We start from the raw sequence: 24,666 nt of genomic DNA on the forward strand, positions 1-24,666 counted from the left end.
CACATGAGCTTTCTTAGTCTACACTTATCGAAACGGCTTTATTGAAAAGATATACAAATATTTACAACTAGTGGTCCCGGTAAGCCTCGTCTAGCCATCAAGTAGGCTGTTGAAAAAAGCTATGGATTATCCCTGAGACGAGACTCGCGAAGACGGTCTTCTTTTTCTGTGATTGCTGAGTTTTTTTCTAATTCCCCTTCGTGTTTATACCAATTATGCGCAAGCCGTTCAAACCCTCACATGAACCTCTCAGCAAAAAATGATTGAGTTTGCATCACATCGAATCATAAATAGACGTTTGAGTGAAATTTCATGCCAGCAAACGTAGCAGACAGTAGAAATAATTAATCTTCTGCTTAGATGTATCAGCAACTTTGATAAAAACTGCTCCGCCGACTGAGGTTTTTAATAACATTTTACTTTGAACACGATACTTTGCACTTTTTCAGCCATAAAAACGGTGGGCTGCATTTGACGTTTCGTGAGAGGGGAATCTGGGCTGCATATGACGTTGATATTTTTCCTCTTCGCGAGTCTCTCTCAGGATTATCCTATACAAAATGACAGTTCCGTCCACGCTCGTTTTTCCGAATTCCCCTATGAATATCCTGGGGTTTTTATATACACAAACACGTCGGAACCCTTGAAGAACAAAACGGAGATAAGATTATTTAATCCGTTGACCCGTTCGTAAGCCATTTCGTGACATACAAACATCATTCCATTTTTATTTATATAGAAGACTAGACAAATATGTTTGCCTTATTCGTTAATTTGGTCTCTTCATGATATTAAGGTGATGATGTATCGGAGCCGGACCTAAAATCTTCAGCACAAAACTGGATAACCAGAAAACCAATCGCGCTGAAAATTCGATCGGTTGGTCACCACCAGCGAGTGGTGGTTTCAGCACAGACGGTAGTCTGATTGCCTAGATGTGTGCTCTTGAAAATTCAAGGTTTGACTTCGATGCATCTTCACCTTAATATTCAATTTATTCAATTCAATGTATGGTGTTTTTCTATTTAATCGAATAAAGCTTGAGTGTTAAGGGCCCAGATAGCCATAGCGGTAAACGCGCAGCTAATCAGCAAGACCAAGCTGAGGGTCGTGGGTTCGAATTCCACCGGTCGAGGATCTTTTCGGGTTGGAAATTTTCTCGACTTCCCAGGGCATAGAGTATCTTCGTACCTGCCACACGATATATACATGCAAAAATGGTCATTGGCATAGTAAGCTCTCAGTTAATAACTGTGGAAATGCTCGTAATAACACTAAGCTGAGAAACAGGCTCTGTCCCAGTGGGGACGTAACGCCAGAAAGAAGAAGAAAGCTTGAGTGTGAAGAAAAATGCCATTGTTTTGCATTTAACTTAAACGGATAATATCAACGTTTATATTCATTTCGGGAATCCCGGGATTCCCGGGACGTCAGTTCTTATTTCCCGGGAAACGGGAAATCCCGAAATTCGTCGAATCCCGGGATGGACACTCTAGTATCTACGCACCTGCCACACAATATGCACATGCAAAAATAGTCAATTGGCAAAAAAGCTCTCAGGTAATAACTGTGGAAGTAAAGAAGTAGACTCTGTTCCAGTTAAGATTTAACGCCAGAATGAAGAAGAAGCATGTGACATATATGCGTAGAAAAACAGTAACGGTGCAGATATGCGAGCAGATTCAACACCAAGTTTAGTTTTTGTAAGTGTTATTCTAAATTTAGCGTTAAATTTGATTTCTCGCGTTCAGTATCATAAGGGCGTAACTGCAATGATCGATTTCTCTTCATCGATTTTCTCTTCAGCTACTTACATGGCCATGTGACTGTTTTCGGCTGCTATTTTCATTTCAGTAGGAAGAACTTATTGTACTTGATAATGCAACGTCGAAAAATACTAAGAAAATCGATTGAATTACGTGTACTAAGCGAAAGAGAAAATCGACGAAGAGAAGTCGAGCACTGCAGATACGCCTGTATGATACTCAACGTTAGATTTATTAGATGACAATAGCAAAACCTTGTTACGACCTTGCTAATGATACGAAGCTCACTTGAAGGAAACGAGAAACAAAATCAAGTTCAAATCAGCCATCGTGGGTTATTCTGTAAGCTGGTTTACCTTTATAACGATTGACAGATCCATTGCATCCAAGTAATTCAATATTTCTAAACTAATTCACCTCTCTATTCCACCCCAATTCAAACGATTCAACCTCCAGATGTCTCGATGCTTATGCTAATGAATGTCTTCTATGATTACATTTATTCCCCGCAGAGCCAATACTTCGACTGTGATGATTTCGATTCGTACTCGGAATATTCGGATAAATCATACGACACGGAGGACAATTTCGCCGTAAATCAATCGTATTACTGTTCCGGCGGCAACATTCAGAGCCAACGACAGCACGAAATGATAGACGTCTGTCACCATGATGACGAGGAGGAACAAGACGTTGTTGGCTCCACTGTGCATTCCCAAGTCACCAGTAACGAATCCTCCAGCAGCTATGCCAATCAGCAGCGCCATCTCCGGGGAGTAAACGTTGCCAATGTGCGTGATGGTGATGAAAATGAGGATGACAATGGTAACAATAAAAATGATCAATATTTACTAGACGACGCGTCCCACGAGTTGCCACATCCGGTGGGAGGAAACGTTCATAGAAATCCCACAGTTTCATCCCACGCTGCTGCTGGTGGAATCCAATGTAGGAAGAGTAATGGCGACTGTGAGATCATCGGACCAACGAAGCAACAGATAAGGCCGTCATCGCCGGGGGATGATGTTGGTCCATCCAATTCCGGTCGAGATTATGCTTCTGCCGGGGAAATTAACGAACCGGAAACGAATGGCAATTCGATAGCATGAAAAAGGTACGTAATTACATCATCGTCAGTTGTGATTTGCCTGTCGATTGACGATTGATTTTTTAGAGGAATTAAATTTACAGATGGCAATCACGTCATCTGATTCCTCGGAAAATTGCTTTTGATCGCTAAATATTTGGTTGCTTTTATACTCTCTGTTTAAATCTTGAAAATATCTGTTGATACAATTCTCTGAAACATAGTGTTTATTCGGGATGTACTCAAATAGTTCTGATGTATTATTTTAAAGCTGCAACATTTCAAAACTAAGATCAAATCTTCAGGCTTTTCTGAATATTGACTCGATTAAATTTTTAGATAAATTTTACATGACGTATGCTCCTACATTTTTGTTTTTCAAAATGATAATAAATATTCGGACTGTTCAATGAAATACCTACAAGCAAATGTAAACCAAATTTGCATTAGATTTTGTATCCTTTGACAGATACGCGTATAACGACCTCAACTGTAAGGCCATCTTTAGTGTCGTATACTAGTTGAGATCGAAATAAGCATATCAGTACTAGGTTTGGTTTTCATTTATTTCTGCAAAAGGCTAGTGGAAAATTTAACAGAAAACAGTCATTTAAAAGATGATTATTATAGGATGTCCCAGAAAATATGGGCACGACTTTACCATACTTCCATTTCACGACTAGCGCAAATAAAAATAATTTTCACACATCATTCTTGCACTTACCAAGAGTAGATTTTAGATTTTGAGCGATTCATATCGCTATCTATGTGTGAAAGATGTAACATTTCTAAGAACTTCTTTTACCAGTTTTTCACAAATTGCATTATACCTACCTGAGCAACTAGGTACAGTGGGGGAAGTTTATCAGTGGGGTAAGTGGATCATTCGTCAATATTAAGCATAAATACTTGAATATGTTAAATGTTTTCGCACCATTGCTTTGTTTTAGTTTATATGCTTACACCCACACTGATATTATTGCAAAGCTGGTACTACACGTACACTAACACAAGCAAATTTGTTAGCTGCAAAAAAATAATTAATTTGAAAATTGTTTTCCATCAATCAAAAATCTATTGTATCTCTGTCTAAAATCGAATTCTATTATTTTTTCGACTCATGGTGAGCATTTCAATTTTAATTTAATGAATCACAATGAAAAATATGTGATTTCTAAAAATAAATACAGATATATTGTAGATGGTACACTAACCCCTACTTTTAAATGGGGTGGGGTAAGTGGATCAAGTATTATTATCATTTTTTTGGCATACTGCTTACGCGAATTTTAATAAGTTTTAATATGTGCAAATTTGTTTTTCTTTAACGTTTTTTCGTTCCTAGCTTAAATTTTTCAAATTTATCATATAAAATTTTAATTAATCCACCTAAAAGTCTTTTTAACCTTTCTGGTATAAGCAAATATAGAAGAATAATAATTTCAAAATTAACATGAAACTTTTCGTGAATTATCTAAGCTGAGTTAGCTTAAATTTTTCAAATTTATCATATAAAATTTTAATTAATCCACCTAAAAGTCTTTTTAACCTTTCTGGTATAAACAAATATAGAAGAATAATAATTTCAAAATTAACATGAAACTTTTCGTGAATTATCTAAGCTGAGTTACAAACAAGCAAAATATACCAATTTTACAATTGAAAGCATATCGTCGTAACTTATTTACCCATATTAATTGTTCTAGACAGATGATACAAATATATTCATAAAATAGAATAAGAGGATTTCAGTTTGTTATTCAAAAGTAAATGTAACTTATATTTTTGAACCGCGAGTGTTTTTCGAAATCATCGTTAGGAATATTCCAACAATACTTCTGTAGAACTTATGAGTATGAATGGATGATTTTTTTCCAAATTATTCTGGTTACAATGCTTTTTTTTATTCGAATTAGTGTGAGCTAATGTATACATATTTTTTAATATATTTTCTTTTTTAATTTTAAAGTATTAAAATGTAACAATACTAGCAAGAACGAGAGTAATATCATTATTACAATACATAATGACACCACATTTGTCTTGAGAATAGATTTTTCTATTGGTGATCAACTTATCCCACCATGGAGGGGCAAGTGAATCATTTGGCGCAAATTTTTGAGTCCCTAATTCTCAAAACATAACAATCAGAAAAATCGAAATAAATGACGATTTGAAGTATATTAGTCCCTAATTTGTTATCCACAGAAAAAAGTTTGAATTACATTATTCACGTTAGCTGTACATAACAATGAAGTTGACTATTGATTTTTCTGTATCCACGTACCCCATGGTACCTTACATAAAGTACCGTAATCCGGGGGCAAATTGATCACTATTTTACAACTTTTTGTTCTGTTATCCCCAGGAATCCAAATAATGTCGAATAAATTTCGATAAAATCAGTACTCCATTGATCTTTATCAGTTCATGTAATCTACATGTCAAGAAATGTTTATGTTATGGGCAGTAAATGCCATTGCTCTTTTGTAGCCTATCTTATTCAATTTTTGTAGCCTATCTTATTCAGTTTTTTTCTTAGCTTTCTGATGATGATTTCAGAATTTAAGGATAAGTATCCCGTCATTCATTTTGGTAGCCACGTTGATATTGCAGCTTGAAATTTCAAAGTGATAAAATGTCCTAATGTTGATATTGATAAGAAAAAGTATCACTATATGGTCGCCGTTAAGTCAGAGGGGACCAAGTACAAAACTTGAGAAAATTGAATTATTCTCTCATTAGATGCAAAATTACTTTATCTCCGTTACACTTTGATCAGATTTGAAGAATGCTGTAAACTGCGAGAGATATGTAATAAATTTACTTTGGATGATCAACAAAAATCGATAAAAGTGTGCAGTCAGAATGGACCAAGTGCTTATTACTATAACAGCGAAAATGATCAGCGCGCTTAGGAATGCGAGGAAATGAAAGACATTTCAGGAGATTTGTCAGATTTTTCGACATCGAATCATTCTTCTACTTATCCATCAATAGAAATTCATAAATATTACATGATTCGATGCATTTGATTTTTATTTTTGACCATTTACCATATTCGGATGGGTGGTCAGAAATTGCAACAAATTCTGTGCAGACAGAGCGGACCAAGTGTTGAAAAGCAATAAAATGATTGATTACTGCATTTTTTGAGTCAATTTCAGGGTCCGATAGAAGTTTACGGTAGTTCTATGGTATATGTATGGCATGTCCTACGATCCGCTTATTGGACCAACATATTTTGGTCGGTACTCAAGATTTTCACTTGGTCCACTCTGACTGAACGCATATTTGAATATTTCTGGTCTTCAACGCTCTGACCCTGCGAAACATTCATTTTCAAGCTATCGTAATGCCACGGATTTTGGTATTTACTATATGAGTTGTTTAAGAATTTACGACCCTTCAACAGGTCTTGATAATCTGTTTATCTTAGAGATATGCACCCAATTTGACCATGCAAGCAATAAATGATTGTTATTTTTCAAGAAATTGGTCAGTCAGAGTGAACCAGCTCACTGAACGGTGGTCTTTGGTTCAGTCAGAGTGGACCAAGTACACATAGTCCATCAAAAAATCGTTCTATTAGAGGTTTGGATTATGATTTTTCATGATTATCACTTCACATTATATTGTTTGAAAGTAACATATAGACGTGTAAAAATATTGAACCGAAATTTAAACGAGTTCAAAAATTACAGAGCGTTAGACTTTAAACCCATTTTTCTCAAAATATGAAAAATGTCACTTGGTCCACTCTGACTTAACGCCGACCATATGTGCTTATAGGGATCATGCACAAATTAGGTCACGCTCCAAGGGGGGGAGAGGGTCGAGCCAAGCGTGACAAGCCTTACAAAATTTTCGGAGGACTCATACAAAAAGTGTGACAAAGGGGGGGGGGAGGGGGTCGAAAAAGTTGAAATTTAGCGTGACATAATTTGTGTACCATCCCATATGCAGAAAGAATGCTGATACTTTTTCAGATATATCGCTAGTTGGTATTAGCTTTCTTTAAATCAAATCAGAGCCAAATTGTCAAATTAGAGTAACCAAATTTAGAGGTCTATTTTGTAATTCGAGCAAATTCACGTGACTCGTCAATAGTCATTGTCAATCAAAGTAAGCATGCATATTTCAGATGTCACCCGTCGACTCCCATGGTAATCCAGACACAAAGAGTGACAACTGTCGATAAACTCGAGTGACAGAGCCAAGTCGAGCGAAATTTGTGGTCGACAGTGACTCCAGTCGAGTCCAAGCTTGAAAGGCCCCTGGCCGACCAATTTAGCTGTAAGAATAATTGTACCCCCAAATCAAACATGAAATAAATACGAATTAAACCAAATAAAAAAACCTAGCTTTCTTTAATTCGAAATTGGAACATGATTCAGCATCAATCATCAACAAAGTGTATATATTTCAATGACGGCCTACTTCGCATTGAAACTGCGGTGCGCCAATGGCGAATAACGAGTTAAAAAATTACAAAGCGTAAGACTTCAAGTACAAAGCGTAAGACTTTTTTTCAAAATGTGAAAAATGTCGCTTGGTCCACTCTGACTTAACGCCGACCATATGATGTAAACACATATAGGTTAATTAACGGTTTTGGCACCATTCGAATATTATCGGCAATCAAAATTGAAACGCTAAATTCCCAGTATATTTCTATCAGAACACACTAATGAAAACATTCAGATAATTCTTTGTTCTGTCAGCTTTCCGCTGACGCGATTTCCGACACTGGACAAACAAATTTGGAGCTGCCGAGCAGATTCACCTGCATTTCTTATAAGAAAGCTTCCAAAGTAAACAAGGCTGCCGACAATAGTTACACTGACATGAGATGTTCGAAGCGTTGTAAAAAAGTTTTCAAAAAGCTTTGAACAAACATGTCGGTGTGTATCGTTAGAGGACTGTGCAGCGCATCAGTGTAAGCAGATAAAAACGTGATTTGTCTGCTCATGTCCTATGTCCTATCCAAATCAAATCAAATTCTTTAATTCAATACAGTCGAGTCCTCCCAAATGAACGCCTATTTGAATAGAAAAAAAAAACAATGCCTAATGCCTTAAACTCTACAGGAAACTTTTTTTTTGCTGTTCGGGATGAACCACTGCGACCAGTTTTCTTTGATCTTTTGTGGTATACCCTTGGGAGGGAGGCACAGATATTACACACGAAATATAAAACAACACTATTCCAAACTGCAAGATAGTTCCAGCTCACCAACGACAATCAAGGCAGGCTTGAGGAAAATCACTGGTTTTCTTTTGATGTGCCCCTTTGATCTTTCTGTGCATTTTATTTTCGTTTTTATTGGAAAAGAGTAAAAATATGCGTGTTTCAATACTTTATATTGAATAAAAATAAAAAGGTGCTATCATAGCATGTGTAGGAATTGATTTTCAACCGATTGTTGTCAACTTTGATGAAACACAAAAATATGTTTTGATGAATTAAGCACTTTTATCATGTTTGTCCACTCTTTAAGATCTGGGCTCACAGTGACAGTTCGTGACAGTAATATCTCGGCTCACCTTGACGTGCAAAAATTTTGTATTGGTTTCCCCCTCCCAGCCCGTGCCCTTTGTTTAGTGCATGTCGTTCTACTCCACTACTATTGAGAAATAATGAAGTAGTTGTATTTTATACAATCATCATTCTTTACCATTTTGCATAGAGCCTTTTTAGAAAAAGATACTGCTATTTATACCTTTTGGAGAGAACAGTTTGTCACCATTAAACTCTCAAAAGCGCGCTCCTTAATCATGTTCGGCCACTAAGCTGGTTGAATGATATTGATTTTGACCATGCATCGGTACTCTAGCGTATCAAATTATTGCTTCTACTTATAAGTTTCAAAATCGTTTTTTTTTTTTTGTAACTGTGAACAGGTTTCATCGCATTAGACATTTAGATTACTTGTAACAAGAAGCTTATTTTAGAAGGTAGGAGGTCTGCTACTAACAGTGAAATTATTGTTAAAAAAGTCAAACCGCGTTCCGTTTTTTGAGCTTTAGTTATACACATGTAACAATCCTTTCTGTATCGTAACGCTAACGGCTTATGCGCCACCTTCTAATTGAAGGATCGTTAACTCGGATTTAGATCCCGGCATGAGACCGCTATCTCAGAGCAGGCCAACAGTTAATAACGGACCGAATTGTGTACAAATTGACCCAACCAATGAAGCAAAATTTACTAACGGAAAGTAAATCCGACAAAAATTGGATAGCTAATTAAATCGTACAGTCGAGCAGTCGAGTTGTGTCTTCGCTAACTAGACCAACCAATTTGCGAAAGTTTCACCTTAAATGACGTCACGAACTAGTGGAGGGAGAACTGAATTCGAAGTAACATTTATTTCTCATCAAGCTTCGTATTTAAAATTTTACTGATCAGGTTTGTTATAAGCTTCACAGATAAGATGAACCAGTTTATTATTTGAATCGATTCAGTTCAAGAAAACCCTACTCTTCATTTTGTGACGTCACGGCTAATTGTATTGGCTTATGTTTGGACCTTTTACTAAAAATAGTATTTCTTTCTTCTTAGGCAAATAATCTAGTCTGACCTTAAGCCGGAAACGTTGCGGCTCCCACGCTGTCCTTGGGCGATTACTTACAGCGGTTTCGTTGCCAAGCTTTGAAATCCAGTCGATGTTCGAGAGGTGGTTTGATTGTGGGTGGTGAGCTTACCTTTGACGGACGTAGAGCAAACACTAGCACGATCCGTGGGTGACGATAAATTCAGGGTAGATGCGTCCCTGTCTAGTGGAGTGACGAGCACGTGGACGAGGCTCGATATCGTCCCACTTGACGAAACGGATCTTAATTCGAGCAGTATTGCGAGCCCGATTCGGATTATACACTTTTACACCAGTGCTACAGTGTTTCCGCTCAATGCGAAAGCCTAGCTTTTCTGCGCGCCAACGGTTGATCACTAAGGCACCGCAGAGTCTAATTCGGTCGGCCAACTCGAACCACGTGGACTGACAGTTCTGGTCAAGGCTTGATTCCACTTCGTCCTGGAAAAATGTGGTCCTACTCCGGACGAACCGCCCACGTTGGATGGGCAAAGCCTATTCAACGTTGGAATTTCACTTATTGCTTCACTTAAGGTCGAAATAGTAATGGCTTACCTGAACGAATTCACTATTAATGCACACGTGGTTGTCACACGGTTCTAAGTACTTAACAACTTATAAAAACCTGTAATTGAATGTTATTAATTTATACATTCACTGATTTAAATAACTTACCCGGAAATTACTTCGATTTCAGTTTGAAGCTAATACACCTTTACAATTTGAATTTTCTTTTAGAATCACTCCGACAAAATATCGACTTGTCAATTCGAGCACTCCACTTTAAATGAAACGACGCTCGCGATACAAATTGGTTTAGACCTAAAAGCTACGACGCAATTTGTCTGCAAGCTGTACAATTTTTAAGAAGCTTTTTCTGATTGGAAATTTGGAAAAAGGATGGAATTTTCCACAGGAGTGGAAATTGTGCAGAAAGAAAATTAACATGATTAGGTCAATTCACCAATCAATATGCAATTTGTATAACACGCGCGGGCTTTTGATTTCATATCATGTCGAAGTATCTAAATCAAGCTTTTTTTTGACAACGAGATGGCAGCACTTGTAAACATTGAATGAAAGCTTTGTAGATCCTACAGTTGTGTTCAGAATAATAGTAGTGAAAGCCGATTTTCATACAAAATGCTCAAATTTGGCATGCTGTAACTTTGTTTCCTTATAAGCAATCGGCATGAAATTTTGGCAGTGAACTACAAATATACTCAGTTTCATTATCACAAAACTTGAAAAATTTCACACTACCGGCTAAAAAGTTAAGCTCCAAGTGAAATTGCTCAAAATAATAGTAGTTTTAATAATTTAAATATCTGCTGTATTTTGAGTTTTTGAATTTTTCTTTATTCATCGTTTCAACCATTTCCTCCCAAGCTATAAATGTATAAACAAGCCAATTTTTTTATAAATTGTTGCTGAACAAAAATTTACAAAAGAAAAACTACTGTGCTACCTTTGTAGCCGGTAGTGTGAATTTTTTCAAGTTTTGTGATAATGAAATTGTGTATATTTGTAGTTCACTGCCAAAATTTCATGCCGATTGCTTATAAAGAAACAAAGTTACAGCATGCCAAGGTTGAGCATGTTGTATGAAAATCGGCTTTCACTACTATTATTCTGAACACAACTGTATGTTGTAGGATACACGGAAAGAAATTTATTTCTTATTTTATGAACAGTTAACAGACAAAAGAAACAATATATGAAAATTCATTCAATTTGACGAATAATTCTAACACACATACAAAAGTATTTTGAATACAAGCTTTATTATTGAGAGTTTAAAGCTAGTTTTAAATTTACGTTTGTTAATTAAAACCTCATCCAGAACATTGACCAAAAAGTCTAAGTCTATTTTACAGTGTTATTTATTTTTTCTGGATAAAAGGTCCCTGTTACGCAAATTTGCGTAGGATTAATTTGAACACTTTTTAAGAATCACTGTCTATACCACAACTATATATGCAGAACAATACTGGCACAAAACAAATCATGATTCAAATCATAGATCTAGTGTGGGACAAAATTTAGATTCTTGCTCCAGTCTACTTTTCGAATTGCATTTAGGTCCCATAACAACTGTGCAAAATTTCAGCTCGATCGGTGAAACTATATTTACGCGCCAGCCGTTCAAAGTTTGTATGGGAGATTTACTATGGGAAAACTTACTTATGCGATTTTTCTTTGCAAAAGTATGATTTCCCATAGTAAATCCCATACAAACTTTGAACGGCTGGCGTGTAAATATAGTTCCACCGATCGAGCTGAAATTTTGCACAGTTGTTATGGGACCCAAATGCAATCCGAAAAGTAGACTGGAGCGAGAATCTAAATTTTTCATATAACCGTGTCCCAGGCTAGTGGGGATGTCTGTTAACTAGTCTATAACTGGAGTTATAATTACGTTTTTGAAAAATGCAACGTTCATGTGCGAAAATACTGATTCGAGATTTTCGGAACCATGGAATGAAAACTTTCCAAAATGGCCATTTACTTTTTCATTTTCTGATAACAGATGGTAACATTGCTTGGTAGTCATCAAACGAGCTAACTATATGGCTTACTATACTATATATAACTGTTGCATACTAGCAAAACGCGTTTACGTACGACTTACAACGAACAAGTTAAAATTGTTTATTTACATTAAATGGTATTTACATAGTGAAATTAAAGGTAAATTGTAATATTGACATTCACTGCGCGAATTGGACGAACTGTATAAGTGGCCATCTTGCTTGTTGACAACTACCCAGTGAACCACGTATCGTATAAGAATGTGTAACCAAAATCACATATTCGTACGTCAAGAATCAGATTCGCAAAAGATGCCAAATCAAGCGTTATCAATGTCAACATAAGTTGTTTATAAATCCCCACTACGATTCATAAACGACAATCTGTGTTGACAACAAAGCATATCGTAAATAGTGCAACATAGAATCGCGTTAAGTTGTATAAACTGACAGATCATATATCAATCCAGAAAGTATCGTAAAAAATCGAAATAACTTAGCAAAAATTGCCACCCAAACTTGGTATCTGCTGACGATGTGCCTCAAAGAATAAAAAAGTATGTGTCGCTGTACATGAAATGTATAACAGAAGTTATACCAACCAAAATGTTGACTGGGTAATGTTGGCTGTTGTTGTGTGTGCAACATCACTACAGTGACAACTACAATTGTCACTGATGAGCCCACAGTTAACTTGAGAACTGTGATGTTGAACCGAATTGCTAGGACTTTTTTCCATTGATCTCAACATTGACAATACCGAATATTCACTAGAGTTTAGGGAAGTGTTGCATACCATACATTCGGCCGAAGCACAGATGTTCTTGTGACTGGCAACACCGTTTGAGGATAACTAAAAAAAAGTTCAAAAACATCAAATTTTGAGCAGAATACGAAAATATAATGATCATCAAGATAGAAATACTCTTCAGTTACCAAAGATTAAGCAAGGTTGATTCATGGAGTGAAGGTTCGATTCCCGCTGCAGTCCAAAAAAATCGCCATGTTAGTGGTTAGTGCAGTGGCAGCTTTCGAGAGCCCAAGCAAGCGAGTTCAGTGTGTGCGTCGCCGGAATGATTTTTTTTCTTTTTTTTTAATTTCTTTATTAGTATCATCTAGGTTTCTTTATTAGTATATCTAGGTGTTCTGTGTTAGACAACACTATCATCCTAATTTGGTAAAACAAATCTAAGGTTAAATTCACATTTTGTTAACAACATATTACATATAATTTGCCGTAGCAGTTCAGATTTTTTACAGGTGAGTTGATTTCACCTGCTTATATGAGAAAAAAGGGGGCTTCCTTAGCCGAGTGGTTAGAGTCCCCGGGTACAAGTCATGCTGAAGTTGTCTGGGTTCGATTCCCGGTCGGTCCAGGATCTTTTCGTAATGGAAATTTCCTTGATTCCCCTGGGCATACTGTATCATCGTACCTGCCACACGATATACGAATGCGAAAATGGCAACTTTGGCAAAGAAAGCTCTCAGCTAATAACTGTGAAAGTGCTCATGAGAACACTAAGCTGAGAAGCAAGCTCTGTCCCAGTGAGGACGTTAATGCTAAGAAGAAGAAGAAGAAGATATGAAAAAAACACGTTTTCAATTTACTTTACCTAAACATATAACGCATTAATCGTGGTAATAGAAGATTGTAATGATTTTTACCTGAATACCGTAAGGACGCCATTCACCGCTCATTCAACATGCTAAATGCTAAAAATCGGCTGTTCGATATATTTCACAACTTTTTGAGCTAGACGCAAGATAAAACATTTGTTTGTGTAGGAAAAAAGTTGAAATGTGAAAATTGTATAACGGTACCGAATTACATGTACGCCAATGGTACAGGTTTAGGGCGCCATTCACCGCTCATCATAAGTATGAGGCCCTATATACAGCACTAGTTGGAATTGATTTACTTTCATTAGCTGGTTGTATTCTTTGTACCATAGTACGACTACATATTAAACTGTGGCAGCTAAGAAGCAATTTTCGATCTGCCATAATAAAATCATTGTTAAATTCATGTTTACCGCCTGAAACAGCCAAAAATTATATTTTTCTAAATTTTAGATAATATAAAATCATATGAACTTCATTCTGATACAATCCATTATGGTATACTAATACATGCTGGTGAATTTAATTGCGAAAATTTGTTCAGATTTTTCAAAATAATTCAGTGAGCGGTGAAGGCGTCCTTACGGTACATAATTGCCTGAAAGAATAATTTTATTTGACATTTGTTCCAATGTTTCAACATTGCATATTCTATGTAACTCATTGGTACTATACCAGGAAGGAAGCTTCAGAATCATTTTCAAAATTTTATTCTGTATTCTCCGCAGAGCTTTTTTCCTGGTATTACAACAGCTAGTCCATATTAGTACAGCATACAACATGGCTGGCCTTAAAATTTGTTTGAATATCAAAAGCTTGTTCTTAAGGCAAAGTTTTGATTTTCTATTAATAAGGGGATAGAGACATTTTACATATTTATTACATTTGGCTTGAATGGCCTCAATGTGATTTTTGAAAATAAAATTCTTATCTAGCATTAGCCCTAGATACATAACTTCATCTGACCAATTTATTGGAACCCCTCTCAACGTGACAACATGTCTACTTGAAGGTTTCAATTAAAGAGCTTTTGTTTTATGTGGGAATATTAGTTGAGTTTTGGAAGCATTAGGAGAAATCTTCCATTTTTGCAAGTATGAAGAAAAAATATCCAATCTTTTTTGCAATCGACTACAGATGACACTTTGCGGAGAGGCCTGTCATTCGCAAACAAAGATTTTTGACATCCCTGAAGTAACTCAGGTAAGTCAGATGTGAAAATATTGTATAATATTGGTCCCAAAATGCCGCCTTACTTAGTCTCCTAGGAAACTGAGCCGGAAATGGGGAGTCCAGCGCCAACACCGGATCGACGGGGGTTTGGGGGGTTTGAGCTGACACGTGGTACCAGCCGTGGGCTGGATAGCGATCTTCACGAGATGCACTAAACCGTATGGTGACGAACGGTCAAATTCACTAGAACCGTATGGTGACGGACGGTTCGGTTCGGCCTCTATGAAGGCGTTAAACGCGAAGGAAGCACTGTCTTCAAAATAAGTCGTTTCACCTATCGCGATTTAATTAACGGACACTTGAGCTATGCGAGCCACTGCTCCTTAACGTTTAACCTAACACTTCAACTGTCCAATCGTGCGAGTAATCACTCCTCAACTTTTAGCTCAATTTTCTCCAAAATTTGCCAAACTATAACTATCGCCGTCACAGGATAAAAGATAATAAAAGCGGGCGCAGATTCGGTTTCGTCGGGTGATCGGCTCCTCCACCTCCTCGTATAATCACGTGCCACCCGACAGCACTCGGCTTTTGCGCGCTTCGGGTGATCGAGCAGTTGGGTTTTGGTACAGGTTGAAGCTTTATCGTTCGAGCAGTTGGGTCAGTTGAGCTACCTATCTAGTTTTCAAAGTGGGGTATCTCAGGCGAGATTAATGAGATGGGAAAATTCAAACTCGTCATTGGTACTTATTATATAACTCAAACATTTCTCTGCATGTCATTTACATTTACTGACATTTGAATATACACTCTTGTGCAAAAGTTTGGGTTCACCCCCTAAAAAACATGCAAAAGTGTTCTGCCCATATCTCTGTGATTACACGTCCAATTGAAACTCTTTAAGCCGCATTCGAAAGACAAAGAGTTATTCTGACTTCGTATGTATTTTTACAAAATTTCGTATACTAAATTTTTACTTGAAGTTGTGACATTTTTCAAAAAACACACTGAAAAATCATATCTAATTTCCTCAGCATTGGGTCGACCAAAATTTTAAATCAAAGTGTCATTAGAATCGTAATCTTATATTCTTTGAAGAGACCCCACGGAAAAATCTGGAAAGTATTCAAAATCAATGAAACAGTCAGTCAAGTCATCGTGCAAAAGTTTGGGTTCACCCCTCAATATGAGGCAAATCGTGCAAAAGTTTGGGTTCACCTGAGCCGCACGCACATCATTTTTGTCAATATCTCTGCAATTTTTCAACCGATTTCAATACTTTAAAGCTTTTTTGAGCGCAAATAATAGCGCGTACATGATTGGTTTGAGATTTCACAGATTTAAGAAAGTTCAGGTGAACCCAAACTTTTGCACGATACACCATACTGAGGCGTGAACCCAAACTTTTGCACGATGACTTGACTGACTGTTTCATTGATTTTGATTACTTTTCAGATTTGTTTGGAAGAAATTCGTGAGTGTCCATCAAAGAATATAAGATTACGATTCTAATGACACCTTGTTTTAAAATTTTAGTCTATCCAATACTGAGGAAATTAGCTATGTTTTTTCAGTGTGTTTTTTGAAAAATGTCACAACTTCAAGTAAAAATTTAGTCTACAAAGTTCAAAGAATGTTTTTGGAAAAATACATACGAAGTAAGAATAACTCTTTGCCTTTCAAATGCGGCTTAGAGAGTTTCAATTGGACGTGTAATCACAGAGATATGGGCAGAATACTTTTGCATGTTTTTTAAGGGGTGAACCCAAACTTATGCACGGGAGTGCAAGTATTTTTTTTTTTTTGCAAAGCTATCAACAAATTAATTAATACACACTTTTTTTGAAGTACGTTTTTAAATATGTTCTTAATCACATTTAATCAAACTTTTACAACCAAATGATCATGTTTGAGTAGGAAAATGAACCCGGTGAAGGTTCTAGCTGCAAATATTTGCAAATAAGTAAGCAGCGTGCCTTCAAAGTTGTGAGTTTTTACCAATAAAGGCAATGGTAAAAATATTCATAGAATTGATTACATACCAGTATATTTGTAGCTAACTGGAATGAATATACAAAATAATGAAAATTTCACTACTCATTATTCAATTCGATATGAATGCATATGCAACATTGAATATTGATTTGACAAGTAGTTTTAGTGAGGGCGCTGAGACAATAAAATCCTATTAAATTAGTATGTACCAATTCTAATATGTATGACATGACTTCCCAAAATGTGGGAGTAATGACATGAAATTGTTTTTGTATTTATTTTGAGCATCAATACAAAATTTTCAACGACACTCCAGCATCTATACATACCGCGTTAAAAAAATAAAATTGAAGGAATAAAAAATAATAAAAAGCAACAAAATATTACCAAATAATTCATTAGTTATTTCTCAGTTGTAAATACTTGAAACTTAAGATTGATTACATTAAGTGATATGTTCGTTATTTGGTTTTAGTAGAGTTTTGATGTGAAATAAGCATTATCAATTAATAAGTATTTCAAGTATTTATTTGGTATGTACATCTTCGGCACCAAGAAAAGTGTTCATTAGCTTTTACATCCACATACCAAAAAGTAGGCTTCTGAACATGTGAAGCAACTCTGTGAGCAGAATCTTCTCAAGTTGGACATTAATAATCCTAATATATTGCTTTCAATGTATAGATTTTATGGTATTTATCAATAAAATACTAAATACTATTGTTTATCTTGGACACGGAAAGAGAGATAATTGCAAGTCGATTTTTGCACATATAATAATTCATATAACAGAGCATTCGCAATATGATCTCCGCATCCTAATTAAGAAATTTTAAGTGATATCAATAACGGCATCAACCTCGATGTAGTTTTAACAGTCAAAAATAATTAATTTGGCAGTTTCTGGTGGTATTTATCATCGGATATTGAGTCAAATGATTTATGACCGCTTCGTAGAACAAATGGAACCACTGTGCACTGCTTTGAGAATTCGTTTTCGTTAGGGTGATCCAAATCTGAACAACAATGTTTCAAAAAAAGTAGCACTAGACCCCACGGTGGATTATTTTGATTTTAGCAACAAATCAAAGAAAAAAATCTTGGCTTTCATCTGTCCAAATTTGAAGCATGCCGATTTTTTTTTGTTATAAAGTACTATAAAAAGACACCGTGTACTAAACGCGAGAAATGCAAGGAATAAATTTTTACAAAAAACGGCTGTGACATGCTCAAATCCAAATATCTCGGAATGTCCTTTCTTAAAATAAACTTAAAGAAAACATCAACATTGATTCAACAAACAAAACGGTAAATAAGCAATCCGAAAACAACGGCAGAAGTTGTTTGCTTGGTTTCATTGCCATGGGCTTTTTCCGTTCTACAAGATGGTTCTTTGCTACAGATGGCTTTCCCCTTGTTTCGATACTGTTCGAGTGTCTTATCTCTCGTCTGTTGTCGTCACCATCATCGCTTAAGGCCGGAAGATAAGATGCTGAGTAGGGTAGAGTGGAAGGAGTAACAATCAAGACCTTTTCAAACCAATACGAAATATATGCAGTAGCAGTGATTTGTCGCCGCAATTTTTCAGTGTAGCCTACCGCTACAGAGTAAAATGATACCATGAAGAATATAACAGAGATTTTTCAATTTGACTGGAAACATGAAACCGTGCAGAATAATTCTAATTTCCCCTGTAGCTGCAAAACATTCGCATTCGCTTGAAAACTCCTTCAACAATCGCGGCAAACGAAATGTATGCAGGCAGGCATCAAACCAGAAAATTAGCAGATTGATGGAGGGAGGAAACTTCCGAAATTTGAATGGTATTGTCTTTCTCGGCTTCACTAACATTTACAATTAATTAATGGATTTGTTTACGAAGACGATACGCCCACTCGACGCTATCCAGTTTGATTATGATTTGCATGGTGAAGATACAGAATGCTTCAACCTCAAATTGTATCTGGTCGTAGCTCAACAAATGGAAATTTTATTTGGGTCATTTCACAACAATTGTCCTCAGCACGTGTAATCGATTTTCATGTATGTTTGCCATAAGCGTGGGCACATATTTATTAACTTGATATGCACAAAAGCTCCATTTCCATGTCAATCGAACCACTCTTCGGTCCATAAAACCATACCTCGTGATTGTGAATTTTTATTAAAATGCATAATTTTACTTTGAGGGGCTCAAATGCAAACAATTCACAACTTCCTTTAAAAAAAATGGGTTTCAAAACTGTCACTAAACGTGCAAAAATGCAAGAGAGGATGTAACTCCGGAATACGCGCTTTCTTTCAAGGGTGAAATAGTTAATTGTGCACACTTAAGCATACATTATGTTTGATACTCTAAACTAATATTACTCAAAATTTCATTAATTTTTACCCACGCGATAAGAAGTTACACCCAATTCAAAGTGTTGCATTATATCGAGTGCAATTATTAGAATCGCTTCGCCGAGTATTGCAACACCTTTTTTTTTTTGAATATGTAATTGCAACACTCGTTGAAGCGATTTCATTTTTTAGAGAGTTGATGTTTCTTCTTTCTCGCGTTACGTTCCAACTGGGACAAAGCCTGCTTCTCAGATTAGTGTTCTTATGAGCACTCTCACAGTTATTAACTGAGAGCTTTATTTGCCGATTGACCATTTTTGCATGTGTATATCGTGTGGCAGGTACGAAGATACTCTATGCCCTGGGAATCGAGAAAATTTCCTTTACAAAAAGATCCTCGGCCAGCGGGATTCGAACCCACGACCCTCAGCATGGTTGTGCTGTATAGCTGCGCGTTTACCGCTACGGCTATCTGGGCCCTAGAGAATTGGTGTATATCAATTATATTAGAAACTAGTGGTCCCGGCAAACTTCGTCTTGCCATCAAGTAGGCTGTTGAAAAACGCTTTTGATCGTCCCATATAAAATGACAGTTTCGTTCGCGCTTGTTTTTTCAACTTTCCCGGTGAATATCCTGGGATTTTTATACACACAAACACGTCGGAACCCTTGACGAACAAAACTGAGTAAGAATCATTAAGATCCGTTGACCCGTTCGTAAGCCATTTCGTGACATACAAACACCATTCCATTTTTATTTATATAGATTTACCTAAATTTGGTAACATCTGATTAACAGTTGCACGTTTTTACATTTTGAGGTAATTTTGTATGAAATGATCAACTTAAACTTCCACGTAATTTTAGTAAGACAAATAAGTCTTATTATTTAGATAAGTTTGAATATACATTTATTTTTTTTATAAGTAGCGTATTCTGATCATAGTGGATGCCCCCAAATACATCAATCAAAAAGTAATCATCTTCCTGTGATAGTCATCGTTGAAGTAAAGTGATGTTTCGTCCAAAAGCAGCCTCTCTGGACATCCACCGAGTCAATAAATCGAAAAGAAAAGTTAGACTTTCGGATCCCATCGTACAACATTATCAGTAGCCAGAAATTGCTTCCCTGTAAAAGATATGAACAAAAACGAACATGATTATGATTTATGCAAAAATGGAAAGCGCGAGTCATGACAGCGCATGCAAATTGCGAAACAACGACCCGATGGGGATAAAGAAAACTTTTCCACTTGGCATAATTTAGACTGTGGCACGACGTGAAAAGACGTCTTGGATATCCTGCAACGTGGTAAACGGTAGGAGGAGAGATGCCATCATATGAGCATCACATACCTTCTGATTCGTTCGGATTTTCACCATCCACTTAAATGGTTCCGTCGTCAACTATCAATGCTGGATGGTGCAAACGAGGAACTCACCGTTTCTCAAGTCAGCACTTGGATCCATTTGGTGTGTCGATCAATATTTATGAGATGGGTGTTTCCGTGGGATATCCAGGTGTTGGCTAGATGTTTGGTAATTTTACGATACGTACTTACCATATCGCTATTATCTTCTGGTGGTAGAATCGTATAATGTACATCCAGATTTTTCTCACAGAGTGTTACAACAGAATAATTACTATTCCCGATTTTATCAATAGTCATCTCACAGGTGACCTCAATATATGGTGTGATGCGTACCGTGCCTAGGAATGAATGGTTAGGGGGGTCTGAATAATACCTAACCGCTAACGGAGCCGTGGAGTACAAGGGCACTCTCTGCAGTATTGTGCCTACCCGGAGCAATAGCGCAGGTGACCTTGTGTTTCTCCGAGATAATCGGCTGCCCTTCTTCAGTCTCTAATCCGACGCTAAATAAGGTTGGGATTATGAATATGTTGTCAATTTTATATATCACCTATATGGTTTCGCATTATGCGTTTAACACAGTGTACTTTTAATAGTGACACAGTGACGACTTTTAATAGATACCGGTCTGTTTTTCCGCTGCTTTTTCGTGCTGAGTTTGCAAAAAGCTTAATCTTGCCTAATTTGGGTAGTGGCTACGATTAGGATAGCTCATATCAAGCATAAAATAACAGCAATGATCAATCTTCGCAGACTCATGCAAAATAGTACAGCCCAAGTGCCGCTAGTTCACCCTTGTGGACCCACTTTTTGCTACTGTCAGCAAACTTGAAATGGCAAACTCGCGTTTCATGTCCCGCTCATGCGTGCTCGTTAATAATCGTTGCTACACTCATTTCTGAGTTAACTACCAGAAATGTATGCGCTGTCACAATCGATATTACTGTTGGTGACCTCAATAGGAAATACGTCTATTGTTCGGTATGTTTTCCACATGATCCACCATCCCCAACGGATGATTTTAAACGAGTTGTCGTACATAGAGTTACATATTTCTCAGAAGCACATAAATAAATGTACTTAAGTAGTACAGATCTTGGATTACTTAACATAGGCAATCGCCCACCTTTCTTGGTATCTACTAGGGAAGAAGTGTTAGACATAACGCTCTGCTCGAATAGAATCAGTCACGAATTCACGTATTGGCATGTTTCAGATCTTGTTTGAACTTTCAAATGTAACTGAGCAGACTTTGCGTTTTAGGAATCCCCGATCAATAAACTGGGAACTCTATACTGAATTGGTTGCAACCACATTTCATGGATATTCTCCGTCTATTTAAAATCCAAGTAATTTGGATTATGCCGATGATACTACAACATCCTACATTATGGAAGCGGTCTGTAAAGACTCCATGGTGGAATTCCGATCTGATTATATGCAGGAAATAATGTAGAAGGAGTTGGAACTGACGGCGTTCATCTGGATCAGAGTCGTTCAAGTTGGCTCGCAAGGCTTACAAGAAGACTTTTCGTTCTGCTGAACGATCCGGCTGGAAAAAATCTTTGTACAAATGTTTCCAGTTTGTGTGAAGTTAGCCGGCTGAACAAAATCATTGCAAAATCTAAGGATTCCTAAGTGAACGAAATTCGCATATCAAATGGTTACTTTACTTCTTCTGATAAAGAAGTTTTAGAAAGTTTATTCAATACACATTTCTCCGGATGTGTGCACATAGCATCTACGGATGAACCAAATGTCTTTTCATGTAGTTATGAGTATCTGGCTTCAGCTCGCAGTATCGTAACTACTAAATCGATTCAATGGGCACTTAAAAGTTTTGCTCCTTTCAAATCTCCAAGAGCAGATGGAATTTATCCTATTTTGCTCCAGAAAGGATTTGAGCTTATCAAACATGCTTTGAAAAAGCTACTACCAGTTTTTCTACCGGGTATATTCCCAGATCCTGGCGTGATATTACTGTAAAGTTTATCCCGAAAGGAGGACGTGCGTCGTATGAAGAAGCGAAGAGTTTTAGACTAATCAGGCTGAACTCTTTTTTTACGAAATGTGTGGAACGTACAGTCAGTGACATAAGTTAGTAACCAAATGCTGTTTTTCCATACAAAATGGCCAAGTTTGGGGTGCTGTATCTCACACACTAAGCTCTTACGGTGAATTTCACCGTAATCTCAACAGCTGAACAGTTCGGTGAAATAAAACACCGTAATTTCGTCGGAATTTTACGGATTCCGGTGAATTTTTACCGAATACTGTGAAAATTTACCGTACTCCGTTAATTTATTTTACCGAACCGTTCAGCTGTTGAGATTTCACAGGAATCCGTAAAATAATTTAAGTGTGCATATTGTGGTAATCCAAATTGGCTGAAATTTGGCTGACGAACTACAAATAACTTGAAGTTTTGCCTGTAAGGGAATTATTATATTGCAGTCATTTTACATAGAGTTTCAGAGGGTTGTTCAAAGACAAAAGTAAGTAACCGAGAGACTTTGCAATTTAATTCTAAAACGGTAAGTTGTGGGTTGTTGGTCTGTTCCACAATGTTGTTCAATTTCAGAAGTCACACACATTTGCAGAACACACCAACTTTCCACGACATCTTCTTCTTCTTGGCATTAACGTCCTCACTGGGACAGAGCCGGCTTCTCAGCTTAGTGTTCTTATGAGCACTTCCACTGTTATTAACTGAGAGCATTCTTTGCCAAAGTTGCCATTTTTGCATTCGTATATCGTGTGGCAGGTACGATGATACTTTATGCCCAGGGAAGTCAAGAAAATTTCCATTGCGAAAAGATCCCGGACCAACCGGGAATCGAACCCAGACACCTTCAGCATGGCTTTGCTTTGTAGCCGCGGACTCTAACCAAATTAAAAAGTCTCTCGGTTGCTTACTTTTGTCTTTGAACAACCCTCTGAAACTTTGTGTAAAATGACTGCTATGTAATAATTCCCTTACAGGCAAAATTTCAAGTTATTTGTAGTTCGTCATCCAAATTTCAACCAATTCGGACTACCAGACGCTGAGATACAGCACCCCAAACTTGGGCATTTTGTATGGAAAAACAGCATTTGGTTACTAGCTTCCCGAGGAGGAAAGAATAACTCGGCAATAACTTATGCATACCATATTTTGGTATCATACCTCAATTAGGTATTGTACAGTTATCAATACCTCATTTTGGTATTGTAATGGTATTTAAAAAAAATAATTAAAACAATTAAAAATACTTCATTTTGGTATTCGATAGGTATTGAGGACTGCTGGAGGTATTGAACTTTTATTGAAAAATTTCACTTTTATATGAAAATCCATCAAGTATTATTTAGGTATTGCAATACCTGATCTAATTATCAGCTTGGTATTTGTAGAATATGCAGAAGGTATTATTTGAGGTATTTTACCTCTTATGCAGGGCTCATTCATACCTCATTCAGGTTGTAAGTATTGGAAATTATCTGGTATGGAATACCTCAATTTGGTATTCAGTAGTTATTTTCTTCTGCTCGGGTTATGTCACTGACTGTATTATCGATCATCACATTCGTGATGTTTATTTGGCAAACAAGCCTCTTCGTGTGAATCAACATGCTTACCAATCTGGAAAGTCCAATGTGACTCTATTACATAAAGTTGTGTACTTTATCGAGAAAGCATTTGCTCGGGAGCAATCCTACTTTGTGTTTTCTTGGATATTGAAGGTGCCTTTGATAACGTGTCTTTCGATGCCATATTGGAAGCCGCACGAAACCATGGGCTACCTACAATGATTACCAATTGGATTCATCAAATGCTCAAAAACCGACATCTCTTCTCGACATTGCGTCAAGCAGCGATTCGAAAATTGAGTGTTTTCGTCTTATCACCACTTTTGTGGAATCTTGTAGTAGATACGCTATTGAGGCAACTCAATAATTGCGGTTTCCAAACTTATGAATTTGCCGACGACTATCTAGCTCTGATAGTTGGTATGTGCATAAGCATTCTATTCGACCTGATGCAAAGTGCTCTTCAGATAGTGGAGAGTTGGTGTCGCCAATATGGCCTTTCGGTTAACCCGAATACAACATCTATTATTCTTTTTACGGAAAGACGAAACCGCGATGGAATTCGACTTTTACGTTTTTTTTTTGACACTGAGATTAATGTTATTGATCAGGT

The 24,666-nt window shown here is 36.9% G+C and overlaps 1 protein-coding gene across 6 annotated transcripts in view; it reads left to right on the top strand.

The window, feature by feature from the left end:
• The window catches only part of LOC5577472 (mediator of RNA polymerase II transcription subunit 2), a 131,805-nt gene that overhangs the window by 103,360 nt on the left and 3,779 nt on the right, over window positions 1-24,666 (top strand). For 4 of the 6 annotated variants that reach the window (XM_021843691.1, XM_021843693.1, XM_021843694.1 and 1 more), the window contains one exon: window positions 2,279-2,880. In XM_021843691.1, coding sequence (XP_021699383.1) covers window positions 2,279-2,875 — 597 coding nt within the window. In that variant the 3' untranslated portion in view covers window positions 2,876-2,880. Of the gene's footprint in view, window positions 1-2,278; window positions 2,881-6,997; window positions 7,041-24,666 lie in introns of those variants that run through there. The other 2 variants (XR_002500252.1, XM_021843692.1) reach the window with 2 other exon arrangements.

This window comes from Aedes aegypti, chromosome 2, assembly GCF_002204515.2.
Source record: "Aedes aegypti strain LVP_AGWG chromosome 2, AaegL5.0 Primary Assembly, whole genome shotgun sequence".
In the NCBI taxonomy this organism is placed as follows: Eukaryota; Metazoa; Arthropoda; class Insecta; order Diptera; family Culicidae; genus Aedes; species Aedes aegypti.